Here is a 22845-nt window from a genome sequence, read left to right as displayed (position 1 = left end):
ACGAGAGGTCTATGCTAAATCTCAAGGGGTGGTGAACTTGTAAGGGGTCCACAATGAGTACACACAGTGTAGCAGTCAAAGATTACACTTGCACAATCAGGTATAAAAATAATTCTTTACTTATAGCAAAACACCGTGAAAAATGACTATTAACAAGTAATACTATCACACGATACTAAAACTAGATACATACATACAGTTACTGGTTTAGGATCAAACCCCTGAAAATAAAGGTACAGATTAGTATTTGCACTAATTTTCCACAAACAACAATCCCCAAATTCAGAAGTCCAACACTATGTTACCTGTTGCCGTATACACAGAAATTCAGCAAACTTTCATACAGTTGTTTGAAGCTGGAAAAAATGAAGGTAGGGTCTCTGGGGTCAATTGAACAGTTCCAAGTGTCATGGGAAAGTTAATCTAACTAATACACGTGTTCCCAACTTTCAGAGTGCTAATTATACTTCGCAGATTCCGAGGTTGCAGAAAGGAAAGGTTAAAGGAAGGAAAAAGGTTAAATAGGTTCTCAGGGCATGGGAGTATACTTAAAGCTTTCAATGAAGTCTAGACAAGCCTTTCCCAGCAATAACTGTCTAAAAACAAGTTACCACCTATGAGGGAAAGAGATATCAAAGTCACTGGACTAAGGACTAGAAGAGTCTGCAGGGGGCCAGGACTGCCAAAGGCACTTGTAGCACAGTCTATGGAGCATAAATGTCTTGCACAAAGTTAGAGAGTTTCGTAGACATTACTTGTAGGGTCACAAGCTGGTACACTTGTAAAAAATAAAACATAATAAGAAATAATAAGAAAAAGTAGAGGGGAAAAAAAGAGGGGGAGGGGAAAGAGAAAACAAATTTATGAAGCATCAATAGTAATTCTGTATTCCAGCGAAGTCATAAATAACACATGTCAGCGTAAAATAAAGTCTCCACACGTCACTGTATTTTTGCCTAACTTTGGGTTAGGTTAGATACTCGTACTTCTGGCAAAATACCTAAAGTGCGTAGGTTGTCACATAATAACCATAGGTGACACAAAGATCCTCCAAGTGAGTACCCCAAATAGGTACAGTTATACTTAATTTGCACTTAGATTAGCCACCCATGTTTACACCAAGGTACCCACAGTGCGTGACATAACAGTCGGTTGACATTCCCATCCTCCATATACCTTTAGCGAAAACGGAAAAGAATAGTTACCTAACTATTTTAGGGAAGGTATTGCGTTAGAGTAGGATCCTACGTAGGGGGTAAGAGCATGTACTCCTCGCAATAGCAAAATCAATAGTACGTGGTTTCTGAAAGCAGAAACAGATTATTTAGCAACCAGCGTGTACATATTTTATAATTTATAAATGTCATGTGTCTATTACCAAGTTCATTATATATTGCCTTGCATAAATAGCTTACTTGCCTGTTGGTATGCTAAATGGTATTTCTGTGCACGAACCCGTTGGTTTTTTGATTGAGTGTGTGGTTACTGAAAAAAGAATGTTTCAGAAGGTGCGCGTTGGAACGTATGCTGCTGATTCGTTAGATTTACAAGGTTGATATTTAGAAAATATACGTTGTTGGTGAGAGCAGTATCAATTGTATTCAGGATAGCGTGAAGTAATAGTTTATGGCATTCAAATTTGTTAGATTAGCCGGGTGCATGTCATTAGAGAAAGAGCTCAAATAATATGCATAGTTGCGAATTCACAAATGTGACTGCTGCGTAGCAGTCTGTTGTGTTCCAAGTGCTGTCCCCCGGGGCGTTGGCTGAGCGGACCTATAGGCACTCGGAGCAAAGATAATATGTTTGGTCACGTAATTAACCATGTGACCGCATGTTGCATAGCAACATTAAGTTGCTAGCCTGAAACGTAGACGAAAGGGCAAGCCTGGTAAACGGTATGCCTGTTCCAAATATATTTAACGCACACGCACATTGGGCATTTAACGCAGGGCATTAATAAATTCCATTCTGAATGGGCGCGTTACGGGTATGTTATCTGGATATTAATGGGCACTGGCCGCATGAGCCAATTAATGTTAGGAGAGCAACGGATACTACTGGGACACGTAGTTATGTGTTGCCTGGCAACACTCGAAAAGATAGTAAAGCAGCAAAGCGCGTTTGTAATGGCTAATTAAGACTGGCTTGGAGGTGTGAGCATCTTCTGTATAGGTCCTATCCTTTGCGTCTGCATTTGAATAGTGTGCGCATGTAAAAATTATCTAAATTCACGTAGTTAGACGTAATGCTATCATGGACAGGGTGAATAACAGAAATATCTGTGTTGAATCAGTAAAGGTTGCAGTGTGTATATGGTGAATGGGAAGTCACCAAGTATTAAATGTAAATGAGAAACATCAAAGTTCGGGTTTTGTGAGGGCAGTATATAGGCACATGGTACCTAGACTCTATAAAGACACCAGAGTTCTATCCAAGCACAAATACATGGCAAAGACTAATGTTCAAACAAAAACTATTTCTTGTATTCTGAGTTCTCATATTATACCATATTGGCAGAGATGTCATTCATAGAAATACATTAAGCTCATGTTCTTGGTTAAAGCCAATTTGTAAGCAGCGTAGTCTACATATCATGCGTGCCTCTTCCTGGCGTAGGGCGAGTTGTCGGTCTCCACCTCTCGCATGCTGTTTGATATGTTTCAGTCCAATAAATTTGATGTTCTGACGATGGTCCAGTTGGTGTTCAGTTTGCCAGTGGGTTGCAAACGGGAGCTTGGCATCTTGACTGTTTACATTCGCAAAGTGTTCTCTAATCCTTACTCGTAATTCGCGTATGGTGCTGCCAATATACACTTTCTGGCATACGCATTGGATCCCATAAACAATATATTTAGAATGGCAGTTAATAAAGTCTGTGATTTTGACTTGTAGGTCTCCATGACAGGTAAAAACTTTGGTGGGTGACAAAGTAAACTGACAAAGATTAAAAGTTCCACATTTGTGAAAGCCCTCTGGCTTGGTGGTGGCTGATAGCCAATTCCGCTGTCTCATGGAACCAGAGTTCAAGAAAGAAGGGCTAAGAATGTTTTTGAGTGTTGGGGCTTTAGTGAAGATAATATTTGGTTTCACAGAAATATATGGCACTAGGTCTGGGTCTAGTAATAAGAGATGCCAATGTTTGCTTAACATCTGGTATATAAGTTTCGAATCTTTAGAAAATCTGGTGATAAAGTTTACGTGTGATGGGTGAGATATTGGATCTTTGGTCCTTAGTCTGCGTAAGGAAGGAACAACGCACCACATCTTTAGTATCTTTCAAAGCCTTTTTAACAATTTGTCTGGGATAGCCTCTTTCTTTGGGATAGCCTCTTTCTTTGAACCTGGTTCCAATCGACTTACATTCTGCTGTGAATGTTTTATCCTCACTACAGTGTCGCCTAGATCTAAGAAATTCCCCTCGGGGTATGTTGTTAATCACACTTTTTATATGGCTACTACCTGCATGAAGTATTGAGTTTACAGCTGTTGTTTTGCGATATGTGCATGTATGAATAGTATTATCAACTATATAGATTTTTAAGTCCAAGAACATTATCTCAGTGGCATCTATGTGTCCTGTGAAATTGATAGCAAATCTATTATTGTTCAGAAAAAGCATGAACAATTGGAATTGAGCTGAATTTCCAGACCAAATCACAAAGACATCATCAACATATCTTTTCCAGGTTGTAATGTATTGACTGTATGGGTTATTCTGAAAGATATGAAGATCCTCAAAGTATGCCATAAAAAGGTTTGCTAAGGCTGCGGCATATTTAGCCCCCATGGCTATGCCTTTGGTTTGGGAGTAATATTTGCCATCAAAGATAAATTGTTTATGTTGGAGGGTCAATTCAATTTATTTTGCAATTTTCTTCTTTTTTTTTTTTTTAAAGCGCTCACACAGCCCGCGGGCGTCGAGGCACTGTTACAGGAATTCTTATTTTTTTATTTGTCTTAGTTGCGTATTTATAACGTGCTTAAATACCCAGAGGTTTCTAAGCGCGGACCCGGGGATCGAACCTATGTTGCTTCGCGTCGTCTTGCTTCCAAGGCGAGAATGTTGCCGCTGAGCTATCCTCAAGGAAGCTCTTAAGCATTTGCACATGTGTGGCATGTGATGCTGAGAGGGTCCTGAAAGAATAGTCAATGGTTTCAAGAGCCAGTGTATGCTTGATGGAAGTATATAGAGCAGTTACATCCAAGTGTAGCAAGACAGAAATGTGATTGCCATGTAAGGTCATTCAAAATTTGTAGAATATGGATCGTATCCTTAAGGAACGTTGATGTCTCTGGTACTAGGTTTTTAATACATGAATCTATATATTCTCCTAAGTTCTCCGTGGCCCCTCCTGGGCCACTCATAATTGGTCGCACCGTTGGTAAGTGAGTGAAAGGTTTATGAACCTTCGGCAAGAAGTAGAGAGTGGGCATCAGGGGTCTAGAGTTGATCAGAAAGGTGTTTTCATCATCAGACAGTAACCCTTGGGTATACCGGTATTGTATTAATGATTCAAGTTCTTTGACAGTCTGGGCAGTCGGGTTGCTGTTAAGCATTTGATAACATTCCGGTGTAGACAGATGTTCTTGGGCCAGGTTGATATAGTCTGATGTGTTAAGGATTACAATATTTCCGCCCTTATCAGCCTCTTTAATAACTATATACCGATCTGTTGCAGGTCTTTGAGGGCTGCACGTTCCACTTTAGTCAAGTTATTATTCTTGCTATTGTAGCCTCGCTGTTGACCATCAATGTGTTTATTGCAACACGACGGACCGCTACTCAGCAGTAACATTTGTAAACTCGCAACTATGGGTATTATTTGGTGAGCTCTTTCTCTAATGACATGCACCCGGCTAATATAACGAATTTGAATGCCAAAAACTATTACTTCACACTATCCTGAATATAATTAGTACTGCTCTCACCAACAACGTATATTTTCTAAATATCAACTTTGTAAATCTAATGAATCAGCAGCATATGTTCCAACGCGCACCTTCTGAAACATTCTTTTTTCAGAGACCACACACTCAATCAACAAACCAACGGGTTTGTGCACAGAAGAACAAGTTACTTCTTACCTTGTAACGTTCTTTCGATGGGATGTTCCTCCGACATATTCCTTATCTTAGATATCTCTTTCCAGCTTTGCTGGCCTCGGAAATGTTTTCTCTAGAGGGCGCTGCGCGTCGATGTCTGCCGAGTCGATGTCCCTCGACAGCCGCCGTATCGACGTCGACGTCATCCTGCCTATAAAGGCTGCGCGCAGCGTCCGTTCAGTTCCGTTTTGTAGCCCACAATAATTCTTTCTGGACTAGACTAACCACCCTGAAGGAGCGTAAGCTGCAACAACAAGGGAAGTAGTACTGCGGGGATGGATGGGAGGGTCGATAAGGAATACGTCGGAGGAACATCCCATCGAAAGAACGTTACAAGGTAAGAAGTAACTTGTTCTTCGAAGGGATTGTGTCCTCCGACGTATTCCTTATCTTAGATAGGCTCCCATAGCAGTATTCTGTTATTGGAGGTGGGAGTACTGACTTCATGCTTCCTCTTATTGATGAATAGAGTGCAATACTGCCCTTCCAAACCTAGTCTCTTGACTGGAGGAGGAATCCAAGTTGTAAAACCGTGTAAAGGTATGGACGGACGACCATGTGGCAGCCGCACATATGTCTCTAACCGGCACTCCTCTTTTGAGGGCCGATGAAGCTGCGATACCTCTGGTCGAATGAGCCCTAAGATTTTGAGGGGGCTCTTTTCCTGCCAGTTTATAACATTGCAAAATGGCTAAAATGATCCATCTGGAAATGGTCTGCTTAGTTATCGGTAACCCCAGCTTGTGACCTGCGTAGCCTACAAACAGCTGGTCTGCTTGGCTTATCCTAGCCAGTCTACTAATGTAAAAACTTAAAACCCTTCTTGGGTCCAGCCTGTGTAACCTCTCTTCCTCTTTCCCCGGATGGGGAGGAGGATAGAAAGATGGAAGGGTAATCTTCTGAGTGATGTGAAATTCAGAAACCACCTTTGGAAGGAAATTAGGCTTCACTTGCAGAACAACTTTGTCTTTGTGAAAGATTGTATGAGGGGGTTTACAAGAAAGAGCTTGTAACTCGCTCACCCTTCTAGCAGATGTAAGTGCTACTAATAAAACAGTCTTAAGGGTAAGAAATCTTAACGAACAAGAGTGGAGTGGTTCGAAAGGTGTGCCCATCAGTAAAGTTAGGACTAAGTTTAAATCCCATAGGGGAACCTGGAATGGTCTTGGGGGATAAACGTTAGTTAACCCCTTTAGAAACTGTATTACCAAGGGTAACTTGAAATAGGATGGTTCTTCTGCAGTGTGCTTAAAGATGGATAGCGCTGCGAGATAGCCCTTGATGGTGGCAACTTGAAGGCCTGAATTCGCTAAATAAAGTAGGAAGGACAAAACCATTGGTGTACCACATGAAAAGGGATCGATATTCTTTTCTCTACACCTGCTGCAAAATCTGTTGCAACGGCAGCGGTATAAAGATTTTGTTGCTGGCCTTCTTGCTGAAAGCAACACCTACATAACATCATCAGGGAGGTCCCAATCCTTGGACCTCAGCCTTTCAGAAGCCAAGCGTGAAGGTTGAGGGTTTTGATGTCTGGATGGAGAACCTGACCTCCCTTCTGTGAGAGCAGATTCTCTCCGAGTGGAAGTCGAATTGGAGGGCAGATGGACAAGTCTAGAAGGTCTGGGTACCACGTTCTCCTGGCCCAATCCGGGGCAATTAGGATCATGGTTTTCCAGAATCTTCTCAACCTCCTGATCATTTGAGGAATGACAGGGACCGGTGGAAACGCGTACAGAAGCGGAAACTCCCAGTCCACTATGAACGCGTCTCCCAGAGCTCCTCTTGGGGGAAATTCCCTTGAACAGAACAGATCGCACTTCCTGTTGACACTGGTGGCGAACAGATCCACCTGAGGGGTTCCCCAAAGGGCGAAGATCTCTTGAAGGACTTCCTGAGCTAGTTCCCACTCGTGGGAGACTGTGCTCTGCCTGCTTAGAGCGTCCGCTGTCAAGTTCTTCTCTCCGGCTAGGTGAACTGCCGATAGAGAGATTCCTTCTTGGATTGCCCAAAACCAGAGCTGCATCGCCTCTCTGCACAGAGGTAGTGATCCTACGCCTCCTCTTTTGTTGAGGTAATGCATGGCCACTGTGTTGTCCGTCATTATCAGGACATTCTTTCCTTGTACAGATGGCAGAAAAGCCTTCAGCGCAAGTCTGATGGCCCTCAGCTCTAACAGGTTGATATGTAGTGTCATTATCAGGACAATCTTTCCTTGTACAGATGGCAGAAAAGCCTTCAGCGCAAGTCTGATGGCCCTCAGCTCTAACAGGTTGATATGTAGTCTGGACTCCGATGGAGACCAACGACCGCTGATGGTCAAGTCGTTGGCGTGGGCTCCCCACCACGTGAGTGAGGCATCCGTGACTACTGTTATCTCCGGCCAGGGTTGCCAAAACTGCTCTCCTTTCAGAATGTTCTCCTGACAGGCCCACCACTGAAGGTCTCGAGCCACCCTGTCGGGAACCTGAAGAAGATCGGTCATTCTCCCTGAGAATTGTGACCACTGAGTTCTCAGTGCCCACTGGAGGGATCTCATTCTCAGGCGAGCCTCTGGCACTAGGAAAATGCAGGATGCCATGAGGCCTAGCAACCTCAAAAAGTCAAAGGCTGGGAGACGTTGGGCATTTTGAAACTTGGTAACCATCTGTAGAATATCTTGAGCCCTCACCTCTGGTGGCGAGGCTTTTCCCAGGGAAGTGTCCAGGATCGCTCCGATGAACTGGAGTCTCTGCGATGGTATCATTTTTGACTTCTTTAAATTGAGGGAGAAGCCCAGTCTGTGAAGGGAGTGGCAAACATGATCTAGCTGGAACTGAGCTTGTTCGGAAGATACAGCTCTGATCAACCAATCATTCAGGTAGGGGTAGACGTGAATCCCTTCCCTCCTTAGACTTGCAGCCACTACCGACATTAACTTGGTGAAGACCCTCGGGGCGGAGGTCAGCCCAAATGTCAGCACTCGAAATTGATAATGAGAGTTGCCAATTGCGAACCTCAGGTATTCCTGTGTTTGAGATGGATTGGCACATGGAAATAAGCGTCCTGAAGGTCCAGAGATACCAACCAGTCCTGGCACTGAAGGGCCTGAAGGATCTGAGAAAGAGTTACCATCTTGAATTTGTCTTTTCTGAGGAATTTGTTCAATTCTCGCAAGTCCAAGATGGGTCTCAGTCCTCCGTCTTTCTTTGGAATGAGAAAGTAAGGGGAGTACCAGTCCTTGTTCCTCTCCGCTACAGGTACAGGTTCTATGGCACCTTTCTCTAGCAGGTCTAAAATTTCCTGAAAGAGGAGCGGATCTGGAGCTTTTTGAGAGCTGATCCCCGGTGGATGACTGAGGTATGCGTAGGAGAGGCAGGCAGTAACCTTGTGCCACTGTCTCCAATGCCCAAGCATCTGACTTGATAGCCTGCCATTCCGCCAGATGTTGAGTTAACCTGCCTCCTACAGGTGTCTTGTGAGGGAAGTCCTCAGAGTGGTTTTGGGGCGGCTGATGCAGATGGTAAAGAGGCACCTGCTGTTGCTGCGGCTTTTGAATATCTACCCCGTCCACCTCGGGTAGTTCTTCTTTGTCCCCTTTGAGCCGGTCGTCCTCTACCTCTTCCGAATGCGGAGTAGAAGCGAAAGGACTTGCCTCTCGCAGAGGTTCCTGTGGGACGAAAAGGTGTCTGACGGATTGCAGCGCCTAGGGATTTTGCTGCTGCCTTTGATGTTTGCAGTTTTTCTAAACTGTCATCCGCCTTTTTCCCAAACAAAGAAGAGCCATCAAATGGCATGTTCAAGAGCCTGGCTTGCACATCTGGGACAAAACCAGACTCTCAACCAAGCAAATCTCCTGGTTGTTGTACTTGCCGCCATTGCTCTGCTGATACTGTCAGCCGAATCAATGCCCGTCTGGAGGGATTTGCACATAGCGTCTTTACCGTCCTATATGATATTTAGGAACGCCTCCCTTTCTTCTCCCTCCGGGATGCAGTCAGCTGCTGTAGAAGCACACTCCCAAAGTGTATGGCTAAATCTAACAAGGGTGCAAGTAGCATTAATAGATTTTAACGCCATGCTACATGCCGAAAAGACTTTTTTAGCCATAGCATCATATTTTTTACCGTCCGTGTCCTGTGGGACGATAGGGTAAGCAGTCTTGATGTCAGTAGAAGATGCTGCCTGTACCACCAGACTTTCTGGGGATGGGTGTTTGGACAAAAACTCAGGGTCTGCAGAAGATACCCTGTATTTAGTAGACAGTTTTTTATTTACTGCCGGGACGACATCTGGGGTTTCCCAGTTCGTCATGATTTTCCTTTGAAGAGCTTTATGAAAAAGTACTACAGGATCCTCCTGTGGACCTTTATCAAGAATATCCATGAGGTCATCCTGTTGGAAAGCCTGTGAAGGTGTTGACCACCCCATAAATTCTGTGATCCTGGCCATTAAGGCTCTATAAGGGGTTTCAGCATGCTCCCCCGGGTCTGGCCTAGCGAACTCCACCTCAGGGGAAGTGTCTAAACCACTTGCCTCATGTAAGGAATCATGGAGTTCCTTTAATCTGCGTTCCTCTGAGGATAACTCCTCTTGATCTGGGGTTGCAGATCCCTGCAACTCAAATGTCTCTTCTTGGTCAGATAGTTCTCCCTCTTCCATAATTGAGGACATTGTTCTCAATTGGTCTGAACTCACAAAGGGTGTGAAACCCATCTCCAAGGCAGAGGGTTCCAAACTTGTTGTAATCGGCCTCGAAAACGTCGATGTCGTCGACGCCGAAGGCTTCGAACGTGGCATTGAAAACAAAGGCGGAGGCCTCGAGGTCCTCGATAGAATTGGAATTCTGCTTGAGGATGTCGACAATCTCGACGACATCGTCATCGAAGACCTGGGAATAGCCACTGGGTGCACCGCAACCGTGACTTTCCTTGGCGTCGACGCCGGTGTTGAGGATGGCGTCGAGTCAACAGACCGGTGTGTCGAAGGTCCCTTCGACAACGGCATCGAAGACACCGACCTCGGCGTCGACGGAACCTTCGAAGAAGGATTCGAGGTCTTTGCTTTACTCGAGGGTTCGTGACGCGCTCGAGAAGCTTCCTTCGCCGGATACGGCGACTCGCGGCGTTTTGGACCTTTGGGTCTTTCGACCAGAGCATCGCTCTCGGCAGTCTTCGAGGGGGTCGAGGCCGCTTTCTCGAAGACTCGCATCATATTTTTTCAGAATTCCTCCCATTCAGCCCGGGAACTATGTTTCGTGGGGCAAGGGATTCTCTTAGGTGAAACAGAGGAAGAGGACGACGAAGAAGGGGATCTTCGACGTCTCCTCTGCGAGTGCTTCGATCTCGAGGAGTGATGGGACCCGCTTCGAGACCTGGAGCGCGAATGGTGACGAGACGACGAATGTCTCGACTTCGTCGAGGAAGAAGAAGCTTTAGAAGTCTTACCTTTTTCCAGCTTCCCCCTATGCTCCTTCAGGGCCTTAGCTGTCATAGACATACAGTCCTCGCACTCCGAACAATGGTGTTCAGCTCCCAAACACCACAGACAAACTCTGTGAGGGTCAGTCAGCGACATCTTTTTTCCACAGTCTCGGCATTTTTTAAAGCCGGACCGAGGGGTCGTCGGTTCCGACGAGGAAGCCATCGAGTATGGATCGAATATCTCAGGAAATCGGATGAATTCTCTACGAAACTGAGCAACGATATTCCGAGGCACTGAGTAAGCGTGGAAAAACGGAACTGAGCAACGGACGCTGCGCGCGGCCTTTATAGGCAGGATGACGTCGATACGGCGGCTGTCGAGGGACATCGACTCGGCGGACGTCGACGCGCAGCACCCTCTACAGAAAATATTTCCGAGGCCAGCAAAGCTGGAAAGAGATATCTAAGATAAGGAATACGTCGGAGGACACAATCCCTTCGAAATACCATTTAGCATACCAACGGGCAAGTAAGCTATTTATGCGAGGCTATGTATAATGAACTTGGTAATAGACACATGACATTTATAAATCATAAAATATACACACGCTGGTTGCTAAACAATTCGTTCCTGCTTTCAGAAACCACGTACTATTGATTTTGCTATTCTGAGGAGCACATGCTCTTACCCCCCTACGCAGTAACCTATCCTAACGCAATACCTCACCTAAACTAGTTAGGTAACTATTCTTTTCAGTTTTCGCTAAAGGTATATGGAGGATGGGAATGTCCACCAACTGTTATGCCACACACTCTGGGTACCTTGGTGTAAACATGGGTGGCTAATCTAAGTGCAAATGAAGTATAACTGTACCTATTTGGGGTACTCACTCGCAGGGTCTTTGTGTCACCTATGGTTATTATGTGACAAACTACGCACTTTAGGTATTTTGCCAGAAGTACGAGTATCTAACCTAACCCAAAGTTAGGCAAAAATACAGTGACCTGTGGAGACTTTATTTTAGGCTATGTGTTATTTATGACTTCGCCGGAATACAAAATTACAACTGATAGTTCATAAATTTGTTTTCTCTTTCCCTCCCCCTCTTTTTCCCTCTACTTTTTCTCATTATTTCTTATTGTTTTTTATTTTTTATCATTTCTTCTTTTCCTTAATCAATTGCATAATCATTATGTCATCTGCTATTATTGTACTTGCTTTATTTTTCATGCTCTCATTGGTTATACAAAATGTGCGAGATAGATGTAGAGCTCACAACTAACCTATACGCCCTGAGAACGACCCGGCAGGGTTTAAACCCGTGTTGGCGTTTTTTCAGTTATGTTAGACCTTCAGGAATATATACTTGATGTCTTTTCAACCACTTTTCAGTTACTTTAGATCTTTAGGAATGTGTAGTTATGATTGTATACACTAGCATCAAAATTTGAAAAATAAATGCTGGCCAAATAACAGCATCTAAAACCATAAGTTGTTGTGTCTGTTAGTTCCCTTAAAGTTGATTACAACTCGGTGTCTGTTGGAAGCACGGCTAATGAGGATATTAGGATCTATGATGAAAAAATGTATATGTTTCAGTTTATCAGATTGTTGTATTTTCTATTGATGTGTGTGAACTCATTGTACCTTTGTGTCAGCCTACATCCCCTTCCTAGATTTGCAACGGACTGCTCTGCCACTAACCTTTTAAGAAATTTGGCTTTGATTTTGGGCTTGGTGTTTTACCCTCCCAAAAGGGTAGTTGTCGTACAGTCCTGTTGAGAGGCTGGTGCAAAAACACCTTAACACCAGGATATAGGATATACCCACCCAGACAGGACAAGAGTCTTATCAAGGACACATTTTTACTGATCAGCATCTCTGAGGAGCCCTCTAATTAGGTCTCAGGCATACATAGGTTATGTACGGATACCTCAGTGTAGACATCAAGGATATTTATGTACCATTACCTATCTGCACCATGTGCAATACTCAGAAAAACCCAGTCAGTACCGCACCACCCACCCTCACCTAGCTGGTCACAACCATTTAGCATTCTTGTGCCTGCTGACAAATTAAACCCATCATGCACATTACCCTTGTACCATACCTGTGTATCAACAAATCCTTTCCCCAATTCCTCTATGACCTTGTCCTGCGTCCCAACCTCATCTGTTGTTTCTTCTCGGACGCCATAGTTCTGGGAGAGAATCTCAGCCAAATTAAACCTGTGATCAGCTGATCCCATAGACACCACTGTAGGGAAAGAAACTACAATAAGAGGACAGCAGGAAAGGGGTCAAAAGCAAAGTTTGGTTCAAAGGTGTAGTCTCTGGGAGGAAATCGAAGGAAATTGGGAGGCTGAGGACAGATACCATATAGGGGTTTTCCTGCAAAAATCAACTTCTCAGGTTAAGTAAAAGTAGTAACACATCAAGTGGGCAATCACAGAAAAAAAAACGTTTTTCAACACTGGGTTCCTTGGACTGAAGCAGCAATTAAAGCGCTCCACTGAGGGGGGAAAGGAACCACTACTAACAACAAGTCTCACATTAAATGAACATACCCTACCGATCCAAATACTAATTTTATTCCACTGGACATGCTGTGGGACTGGGCTTACTTTTAAAATTCTTCAAAGCCCTCCTAATTCCTTCAACGTAAAGGTGATACTTGCATGGAGACCGGCATCTATTGATTATCACTTTATGATGCTTAACCCTTTGTAACTTTACGTCAGAGTGGTATGGTACGCTGTTTTTGCTGATTTAACTTGTGGTTGTAGAACTTTGTCATGATGTATATACTACTTATTGATAGTGTGATATTGCTCTGGTCCCTGGTTACATTTGAACACAGACTTCTGCAAAGAAGGCAGAGTTTCTGTTCAAAGTCCTTTTTTGGGGGGATTCCAAGTGGATTGTGGGAAACCTGTAGTCAGGCCATATGATGACTAAATGGATTGTTTTCACATGATGATACCCACAGAGGGATTCCCCCCTCCGCCATTCAAAAGGCGATGCCAAGGAGCCACTACTGCTGTATCTGAAAGCACTGTAGGATATCAACAATGAATAATTAAGATTCTCAAGACAGTGTCAAGCAAAATTGATTACTACTGTCTAGATTGGACAATAACAATTTTAATAAGTGTGCATTACGTCAGTACAGGGAGACCTATGGGCATATCGGATTAAACATGTCCCTAGTGTTATATAGCTTTTATGGCAAAACATGGATTAACAGCACATTAACCTGTTGCAGTTGGCACGGACCACACACACTGAGACAACATGCTCATGGACAGGTCAGTTAAATAAAAGGGAAGCTGTTGGGTACCTGCTACAGTCTGAAATCCAGTTTCCACAGGACACTGGTTGTGGGATGGGTAGGGCAGCACCCTGGGATTCTGCCGACCAACTGAGGTCTAGGAGAAAAACAAATATGACAGTAAGAAACACTACCTCTGCTCAGGCATCACCAACTGCAAGGAATGAAGATTGTGACATGCAATCAGTATCAGAAACCTTAACTTGCCGAAACATTATGGAGGAACAAAAGAAGCCTTGAAAGCCATTGGTCCATAACTGCAGAGGATTGATACTAAAGGACCCTAAACAAAATAATGTGCACAAACTGACGGATCTTCACGGATCGCAGCAGATCAGCATTAGATCTGTTCTTTTGACCAACCTGCAGCTCTTTGACAAGGTGATCGATACTAATCAGCCCTTCATTTTTACAGATCCAATTACCAGAGGGTATATGAAAGATTCCCAAGTAGACATAAGTTGACATATAGAACTCTTCAAAACACCACAACAAACAAATGCTGTCATTTTACACATAAGCATTGCTTTAATGCAAGTCTAATACAACACCCTCACTCCCAAACACTCAATACCACATTACTACCCTGATCCTATAGCGTTCCATTTCTGATATCAGTTATACCTACATCCGACAACAATCCACCTGTTGGCGAAAATGCATGCCTATACATTTTGTAGTTCCTGTGCACGAATCTCAGCAGACCAACCACAAAAGCATTCAAGTCCTTTGGTGGCCACGCCGTAATCTGATTTGGTCTCTAATGCACCTAGATGACATACCTCTAATCTGGCAATGTTTTTGGGAGGCCATGTTTCGTACTCTTTGGAGGGGACTACATCTACTTTTCGCTGGCAAACAAGACAGAATATTAAGCAAAAGAGGACTCGACTATGCAGGCAGGTCTCTGCGGCGTAAGATCACTAATGTGGTGCTGAGCACAGTATATAAGATTTTAAACACAATATAAACATGAATTCTGGGCAGACACAATTTGGGCATGAGCACATATTTAGAATGTGTAGATCTCTGGAGGGTCTCTAAAAGCTTTATCGTTTTTTATTATAGGTATAAGGGGAGCACAATTAAACTCCCTTTGAGGAAAGATGCGTTCCAATGGCAATAAGTAATGCTTGGCCAGCTGATGAAACATTGCATTTTGGCAGATTGATCTGAACCTGCCTTCAAAGTAGCACTGCAACCAATTTAAATCTGTATCGATTCTGGACTAAAAACCAATGGAATGACAATCACAAGGTGGTCTTTTTAATCAGCTTTATAAAACAACATCAGTGTCTCTATCCCAATGGCATTTACATTGAAGCTATTCGTATTTGGCATTCTCATTTCCTTCACTCACAAACAATCTCACCACGTGACTTCATTCACTTTGGTATGCACAAAACAACATCAATTTCTCCACCCAATAACGACCAAAGGCTCTGTGCCTTTGAAAAATAGTCGCTGGGTCAACATTTCTCAATGTTAGGCTGGCACCTGCAATTCCTCTGTGTAGACAATTCCTCATTCTTACTGTTTTGTAGGCACATCTTAAGGTTCACCTCTATTGTGTACCAAGAGCCATACATTAAACAATTACTACTATGAATGCTCCATTCCCTCCAAGAACAGCCAGCCTGGTCTGTGCACTGCAATACGCTTGCCAAAAAAGCTGTAGCTTTAGTGGGGAACCATGCATATACCAATATATTTGTATATACATCGGTTAACCCCACAGCCTGCTAAATGGGTTAGATGTTGGCAACCAGGTCTAGGGCCTTCCACATGAACTAAGGTTGGGATGTGTCTTTACGACACTGCACCTAGTTCTGCAGGCTACTAGGTACTTTCCTACTTGTTAGTCTGTATGGTATCCTGGTTCTTCCCACAACCCTCTTATTTTATGTTGAATGCTTGCCCTTGGAAAAAGACCCACATGTAGAGATTAGGGCAAGTCCTTGTATAGACATTACTGTTTTTATAAATATACTTGGTATTAGTTTAATACTGTGTATTATCCTCTAACACACTTATTTGACCGGATATGTTTGACTTTATTAAAGGATACATTTTTCAGAAAATCTGTGTGCTGTATTTTCTAGATGCATGTTGTGGATTAATTGTACCGCTGTGTCGACCTACTACCCCTACCTGAGAGTTTAGCCTTTTGGCTCTGATCACGTTCCCCATGTTAAGAGCAGTTTGGCTTCCCTTTCTCATCAGGTGTTTTAGTCTTCCCACTAGAGCTGTAGAATCATCAACTGAGGGTGGTACAAAAACTAAAATCGAAAAAAAGACATTCAACAGACACCACCTCCCACCCCTCTTGTGGGTTTTCTTCTAAATCGGGGGGTCTACACAATCAGCAGTCCTTCCCACCATCACCCACAAACCCCTAGCACCACTCAATTGGCACACGCACAGAAGACACTCATGTCCTAAAACCCTCAATCGTCACCTAGAATGCCTTTGGCGGGTGTTAGGGAGAAGTCTCAGAAATATGCTAATTCACTCCACCTTAGAGAGCCCCAGCAAAGGGGACTTGATTTCTTTAACCTAGAGACAGCGAGACCCCTTTTCCCACTCTCGCATGTATTTTAATGCGATTTCTGAACTTTGCGTTTCTTTTGGTTATGGAGCCTGACAAACTCCATAGGCATCATCTTTTACATTGTGTCACACAGCACCTTCAGTGCAGTGGCAGAGGGAAGTCTTCCAGATTTCCCAAAGGTTTAAATACCTTCCCTGGGATAAACTACCGTTTCCCAGAGGAGTAAAGTGAAAGTGACTTTACTTACATTTGTAACTTTCTAGACCCTGCACACACTATGTTATAATAGGTGCTGGAGGGGTTACTTAGTATCCCCTTTGTCTAGCTTCTCATGTAACATTTTTATGTTACCCTTTCCTCACTGAATGGCTGGTGGCAGTGGTTTACCTTTAACTACAGTGGTGTGAATTTACCACGGGCTGTGTTCGCAGCTGCAGTAAAGCACTCAAGGATGCCATTTTTGTCAAAATGGCCCTGGTTGTCTTTTTCGCCATTACTTTGTGGTAATGGTCCTTTTTGAGATTTACTCTACGCGCCAAACCAGGTTTGGTCCCTTTGTTCACTTTGCCTTTGGCGGGATTCACGGGTGAAGCCCGTCTCTGGCTCCAGGGTGTCTGGCGGGGGCAGGAAGTGAGGGAGGTGCCCGAAATCCCTGTGCTTGGTGTCCTAGGAGACCCAAATGCACTCTGTGGCGAGTGGCCGGCTCACTGCCTCGGCAAGGACAGCCACCCTGCTGGGTGACTGACAGCTGGGCTGGAATGAATGGGAGAAACCGGAATAAAAGGTGAGGCTTTTGGCTTGGAAGGCAGAGTCGACCACTGGACGAAGGAACCGAAGTACTTCTTGAGGACGCATACTGCAACTCCAGGATCATTGGTTTGCCCGGTGAAGTCCTGTTGCTGTGCTGAAACTCCAAATTCATATCGACAGAGAAGTCCCTGCAAGGACGACTTCTCCCCTACAGTTGGTGGGACCAATGGACTCCAAAGTATGCCACCTGGACATCTTCTCAGAGCTGGTTGAATTTCCACAGAGTTGCTGCTGGAAACCGAATAGCCAGGGAGAGGAACACCAGCTTGTGTGCGTTGCTTTTAAGTTGGCCAAGAACTCCAGGAAGATCCTCCTGACTCCCAGGAAGCAGGACTGACCGAGCCTGAGACCCCCTGAAGTCCATCTCAACAGCCAGAAACCATGTTGTTGCTATTTGCGGTAGTCGCGAGGACTGAAACATTGAAGTGCCACTTGTTTGAAGATTGCCGGTTGCGAGCGGTGACCATCCCGTTGCAGTGCAGGAGTACCCAGAAGTCCTACCTCTTGTCCCCACAACTGAGGCCCAGAAATAGTGAGATCTGCAGAGCTGCACAGGAACAGGATTCATCTACTTCACTTTTTCTTCATTTCCAAAGGTACTGGAAAGTCTGAGAGAACTTACCTCTTATTGTAGAGTTGATTGCATTTTCTACTACTCACAAGCCTAAACAGCTTGTGGCCCTACATTGATTCTTCTTTTCTTCAAAGACTTCTAAAACATTGTACAAAGACTTTTCTACTTACCTACCAGAAATGCTAAAGCTCATATAGACTTTTGCAAATTGACTTTGGCTTAACCTGTTATACTGAATGACTCTGCTTAGGGGATCCAAAAGTATTTGCCTGCTTAAGAATATTTGTGATCTCTTGATTGTTCTAATAACCTTTACCTTTGACCAATTCCTAAGAATGTTTGAAATGCAACAGTATGATATTAATGTCCCCAACACCCTAGCTATTGAAGTCACCTGAGGGTGTAGGTTGTGACTGTGGGCCATCCCAGAAGGGTCTTTACTGAGTTAGAAACTAAAGAGAGCGTAGTTTTGGAGCGTATTTGTGTTGCTTTTATATTGCTCCCTTCTGAAGAAGATTTATTCTAACTGACTGATAAATTAATAATTGTTGATTCATGAAAACATGTGTTTAAGCGTTTATGTGAATACTTGTCACTGTGAATCTCTGTGTAACTCCCCTACAGCTCACATTGACCCCTCTTGAGATAAGCCTGGCTGCTCAACATGCTACCAACCTGTGTAGTACAGACTTATACCAAAGGTTGGGTTCCTATTGCCAGGAGGTCAGGGTTGTTGTAGTGCACCCAGAGGGTACTGCATACAATCTTGCCTAACAGCAGGCCAATCCTTCTGCTCAAAACAAAGCCACCCTTGCTTGACAGACGAGAACCTGCAGATTAGAAATCAGAAAATCAAAAACATGCCTTCTACAGCTCCCGCATCGCCAATGCAACCAACCCCTGCAAAGAGCTCCACAAGATATCTCCGGGTTCAAGACCCTCTCATCTGCTCCTCCTCTCCCTCCCCATATCCCAAGCACTGTGCGACTCCCTGTCTGACCATTACTTCAGCATAGCTGTTGAAAGGAACATTGCCAAACTTTCACCCCTTTCCCCCACGACTAACCGTCACCCCCCTGGCAACCCCAACATAGACTCTTTTCAGCTCCTTCTCTGCAATCTCCCACCCTAAATTCTTATGGCTTCTCTCCAATAGATCCTTGCCCGCCAGCCCCTCCTCAAAAACATTCTCTCCTCCACCTGCGCAGGTACACTCGCCGGATCCATAATCAACCACTCACTAACAGGGATCTTCCCAGCAGCATACAAAACTTCTCAAGTCAAAACGCTACTGAAAAAGCCCTCTCTTGAACCCCTCACCCCTTCCAGTTATATCCCTATTTCTAATAGTCGCTTCATAGCCAAACTGATAGATTGCACGGCATATTCCCAGCTCAGCCTCTTCGCAGAATCCCACAGCTTTCTTGACCCTGCCCAGTCTGGCTTCAGACCCCCTCAAGGAACTGAATCTCCCTTGTCTCAATCTGGGATGATCTTAAATATCTGCAGACTGAGGGCTGCGCCGCACTCATCCTCCTTGACCCCCTCGCCAGCCTTCGACACGATCAACCACTCCCATCTTCACTAACAGACTCTTCGACCTGCGAGATGGATCACCTCCTTCCTCTCTGACCACTCGCAAACAACCGTTCTCCCTCCTTCCCCTCTGTTCCCACCTAGTCCTCCAAGGAGTACCACCGGGAGCCTCGCTCTACCTCTCGCCCCTCTTCGCACTCATCCACTCCCACAATCTCACCTGTTTCAACTATGCCAATGACACTCCGATCATCCTCAAGATTCCCAAATCCCCATCTTCACCCATTGCAGATCTGGCAGCTTGCCTCTTAGACATTGACCACTGTATGACGAGCAACCACCTCCTCCTCCTCAACCGTAAATCCTAATCAGCGGCAGAACAGATCTCTTTTCCCAACCTACCTGTTGTATCTAGGGGTGCGCGCGATGGCATTCCTACGTTCCATTTCAGAATGCCATCGCGTGCAGTGTAAACTGTCAGTTATTTCCGTTGCGGCGATCCCAGCGTAGGGAATTGTGTTGGGGTCTCTTACTTCAAATAAACTTCTGAGGGTTGCGTTGAGCAATATCTTCAAAGAACTGGGTCTTAGCTCAGATATAGCTGACCCTCTTCCCAGAACCAGCTTTTAAACTGAAAAGACACTCACTGTAGCCATGTCCCAGCCTAAGGCAAAGGGGAAGCTCAAGGGCAGGAAGGGGTAGAAGAGTTCGGTCCCTTTCACACCTCCAGCTCAGCCCGAGGTGCATGAACCTACCCCTCATGGAGAGGAAGAGGAGATTACGTATAGATTAGTCGACCCTAACGAGGAGAAGGGTTTTTACACGTTTCTTAAAGATGATTATCAAATACACAGTTTTAACAGTCGGTGGAAGGGAATTCCATTCTTGTGGTGCATGGTAGTTTCACCGAATTCTTTCAAACGAAAATGCTGTTGAGTTTGCTGAACCGTGTTTGAAGAGCGCAGATTCCTAAAAGAGGTTTTGAGACATAACCTCTGGGATAAATAAGGAGGCGCAGAGTTATTCTGGCATTTATATACAAGAGAGAGTGACTTGTGTCGTATTCTCTGCTTGAATGGAAGCCAGTGCAATTTCCTCCTGAAGTCTGTGACATGGTCTCGTCTAGAGAGCCCAAAAACAGCCCTCACAGCCCCATTCTGGTTGGTCTGGAGGCGTTGAAGGTTGCCTTGTGATGTGCCCAATAATAGACTGTTACAGTATTTTAACCTGGAGTTCACGAGCGCTGATGAAAATAGCACTCTGTTAGTAACATAGGTAGGGCCTAATCTCATGGAGCAGCTTCAAGAGAATGTCCACAAATGAACGTATTTGTAAGACTTGTTTTTTCATGGACAATTCTGCAAAGAAAGCTCCTAGGGTTTTCACAACTTTACTAACAGCAATCCATGTGTCTGCAATGTCAAAGTGGGACTATTGGGTATCAAGTTTCTTCAGGCGGGGACCAGAAGCCATAATGAGGAGTTTGGGCTTGGAATTTTTATTTTACATTTATAAAGCGCTCACACAGCCCGCAGGCATCGAGGCGCTGTTACAGGAATTGTTTGTTTTTCTTAGTTGCGTAATTATGTTGTTTTTTTTGTCTTAGTTACGTATTTATAACGCGCTTAAACACCCAGAGGTTTCGAAGCGCGGACCCGGGGATCCAACCTGTTGTTGCTTCGTGTCGTCTTGCTTCCAAGACGCGCACGCTGCGGCTGAGCTATCCTCCCGGGAGAAATCCCGGGAGGGATTAAGGGCAAGGGAGTTTTCGGCCATCCACATCTGAATTTGAAGGTAAACCATGTTTACAGAAGCTGCATCACTGAGTATTCACCATAGAGTTGAAAGAGGATCTGGGTGTCATCCGCATAATTTGCGAATTAGACACCCAGATCTTCCAGAAGGTCAATGAAGGGTTTAAAGGAAGTATTAACTAACATGGGCGAAAGGCACGATCCCTGTGGAACCCCACAGGAAAGAGTTATAGGATTGGCTTGAGCTCCGGGCATGGCTACTCTGGATGTCCGAGGGCCAAGAAAGGATGCTAGCTAGCCAATTAGCAGCACCTTCTGAGCAATTTGCCACAGTTAGAAGTCTATTGTGCAGTAGTTTATGATCAATGATGTTGAAGGCCGACGACAGATCAAGCAATAATAAAAGAGTGCTGGGTGGCTTTTTTCTATGATATTGGATTTCAAATCTAATAAGGCGGTCTCTGTTCCATAATGAGATCTAAAGCCAGATTGATGACAGTTCAGTAAATTATAATTGGCCCATGAGGTGACCCTACCTGGACACATTGGGGTAAAGAGTTCTCTTCTTTACTTCTACTGCCCAGGATGTGGATCCAGACAAAATGTCACTGCCAGAGTTGTGCCAATTGTCAATTATCTGGCAAGTTGAAAACAATTATCCAGGTAGGAATTATTTTTGGAAAGATAGGGATCAACCTGGTTTTCCCCTGGACTCTCCTACTTCCTCAGAAAATGGATTTATCCTGGTGACTGTTGAACACGCCACAAAATATACTGAGATTATGACACATAGTACAGTACCTGCCAAGTCAGTTGATAAGGTACTTTTGGATATATTTACCAGAGATAACATTTTACAAGGTGTGGCAATACTTGCTGTGCTCGAGGTCCCTCCCTTTGGCTCTTGTTCTGCATGCCCATCTTGGGCAGTCATCCAGCCTCGACTGGATGTCCCATGCTGGGACTGTTACTGGCAGCTTTTATTTCTCTGTTTTTGGACACCACTGCCCCACCTCTTTGTTTGAGCCATCTAGAGTCACTTCCACTGTTGCCCCCTTTGTGACACTGTTTTCTGCTGGTTGGGTGCTTGTTTTGCACATTGAGCCGTACAGATCCGATTGGTCAGATTTCTCCATCTTCCTGGTACTTTGCCCACAGTTGCCTTTGCTCCTTGCTGGTGGGATATTTTATGGGAGCCCTAATTCAATAGTTTTTTAGTATTTAGTTTAGGGGATCTCTGGCTTATTTTTGTGATCAGATAGACTTTTATTGAAGTCCACCTGCAACCCTTTTTTAGTATATGGTCGCCTGTAGGGCTCATACATTTTGACCTTTGTGTTAGTACACCAATGACTACCATGAAAATAGATTGGAGTGCTAATGTGGTATGCCTGCATCCCTGGTGATACCAGAACTAAGATACTGTTGCCACTCGCATACTGCTCAAACCCATTATTGGGTGATGGAACCACCCCATTTTGGCCCTGGGGTGGTTTTAAAGCGCCCCTGTACTAGATGGGACAATATGGTAAAAGGGTTGCAGAGGCAGCAGGACTTCAGAAGAAATACCTCAGACCACAAAAGTGAGTCAGATCCTAAAACAAAGGGGACAAAACAAAAATGTTAAGGGTTTGCAACATATTTGCATTGCATTTGTGTCCCTTTTTGTAATTCAAATTTAGGTGTTTGCAACATCTTTTGCACCCCTTTTGCATTGCATTGCATTTGTGTCCCTTTTTTTAATTCAAATTTAGGTGAGTGTTTGCAACATCTTTTGCACC

The 22845-nt window shown here is 44.4% G+C and overlaps 1 protein-coding gene across 2 annotated transcripts in view; it reads right to left on the bottom strand.

Annotated features, from left to right (window-relative positions):
- The window catches only part of MIER2 (MIER family member 2), a 311956-nt gene that overhangs the window by 226785 nt on the left and 62326 nt on the right, over window positions 1-22845 (bottom strand). For both annotated transcript variants that reach the window (XM_069648110.1, XM_069648116.1), the window contains exons 2-3: window positions 13849-13936; window positions 12620-12765 (exon numbers count right to left, since the gene is read on the bottom strand). In XM_069648110.1, coding sequence (XP_069504211.1) covers window positions 12620-12765; window positions 13849-13936 — 234 coding nt within the window. The remainder of the gene's footprint in view (window positions 1-12619; window positions 12766-13848; window positions 13937-22845) is intronic.

This window comes from Ambystoma mexicanum, chromosome 1p (genome assembly GCF_040938575.1).
Source record: "Ambystoma mexicanum isolate Mex_15411 chromosome 1p, UKY_AmexF1_1, whole genome shotgun sequence".
Classification (NCBI taxonomy): Eukaryota; Metazoa; Chordata; class Amphibia; order Caudata; family Ambystomatidae; genus Ambystoma; species Ambystoma mexicanum.
Note: the sequence above shows the minus strand (reverse complement) of the source record. Positions and strands in the feature narration are given on the sequence as shown.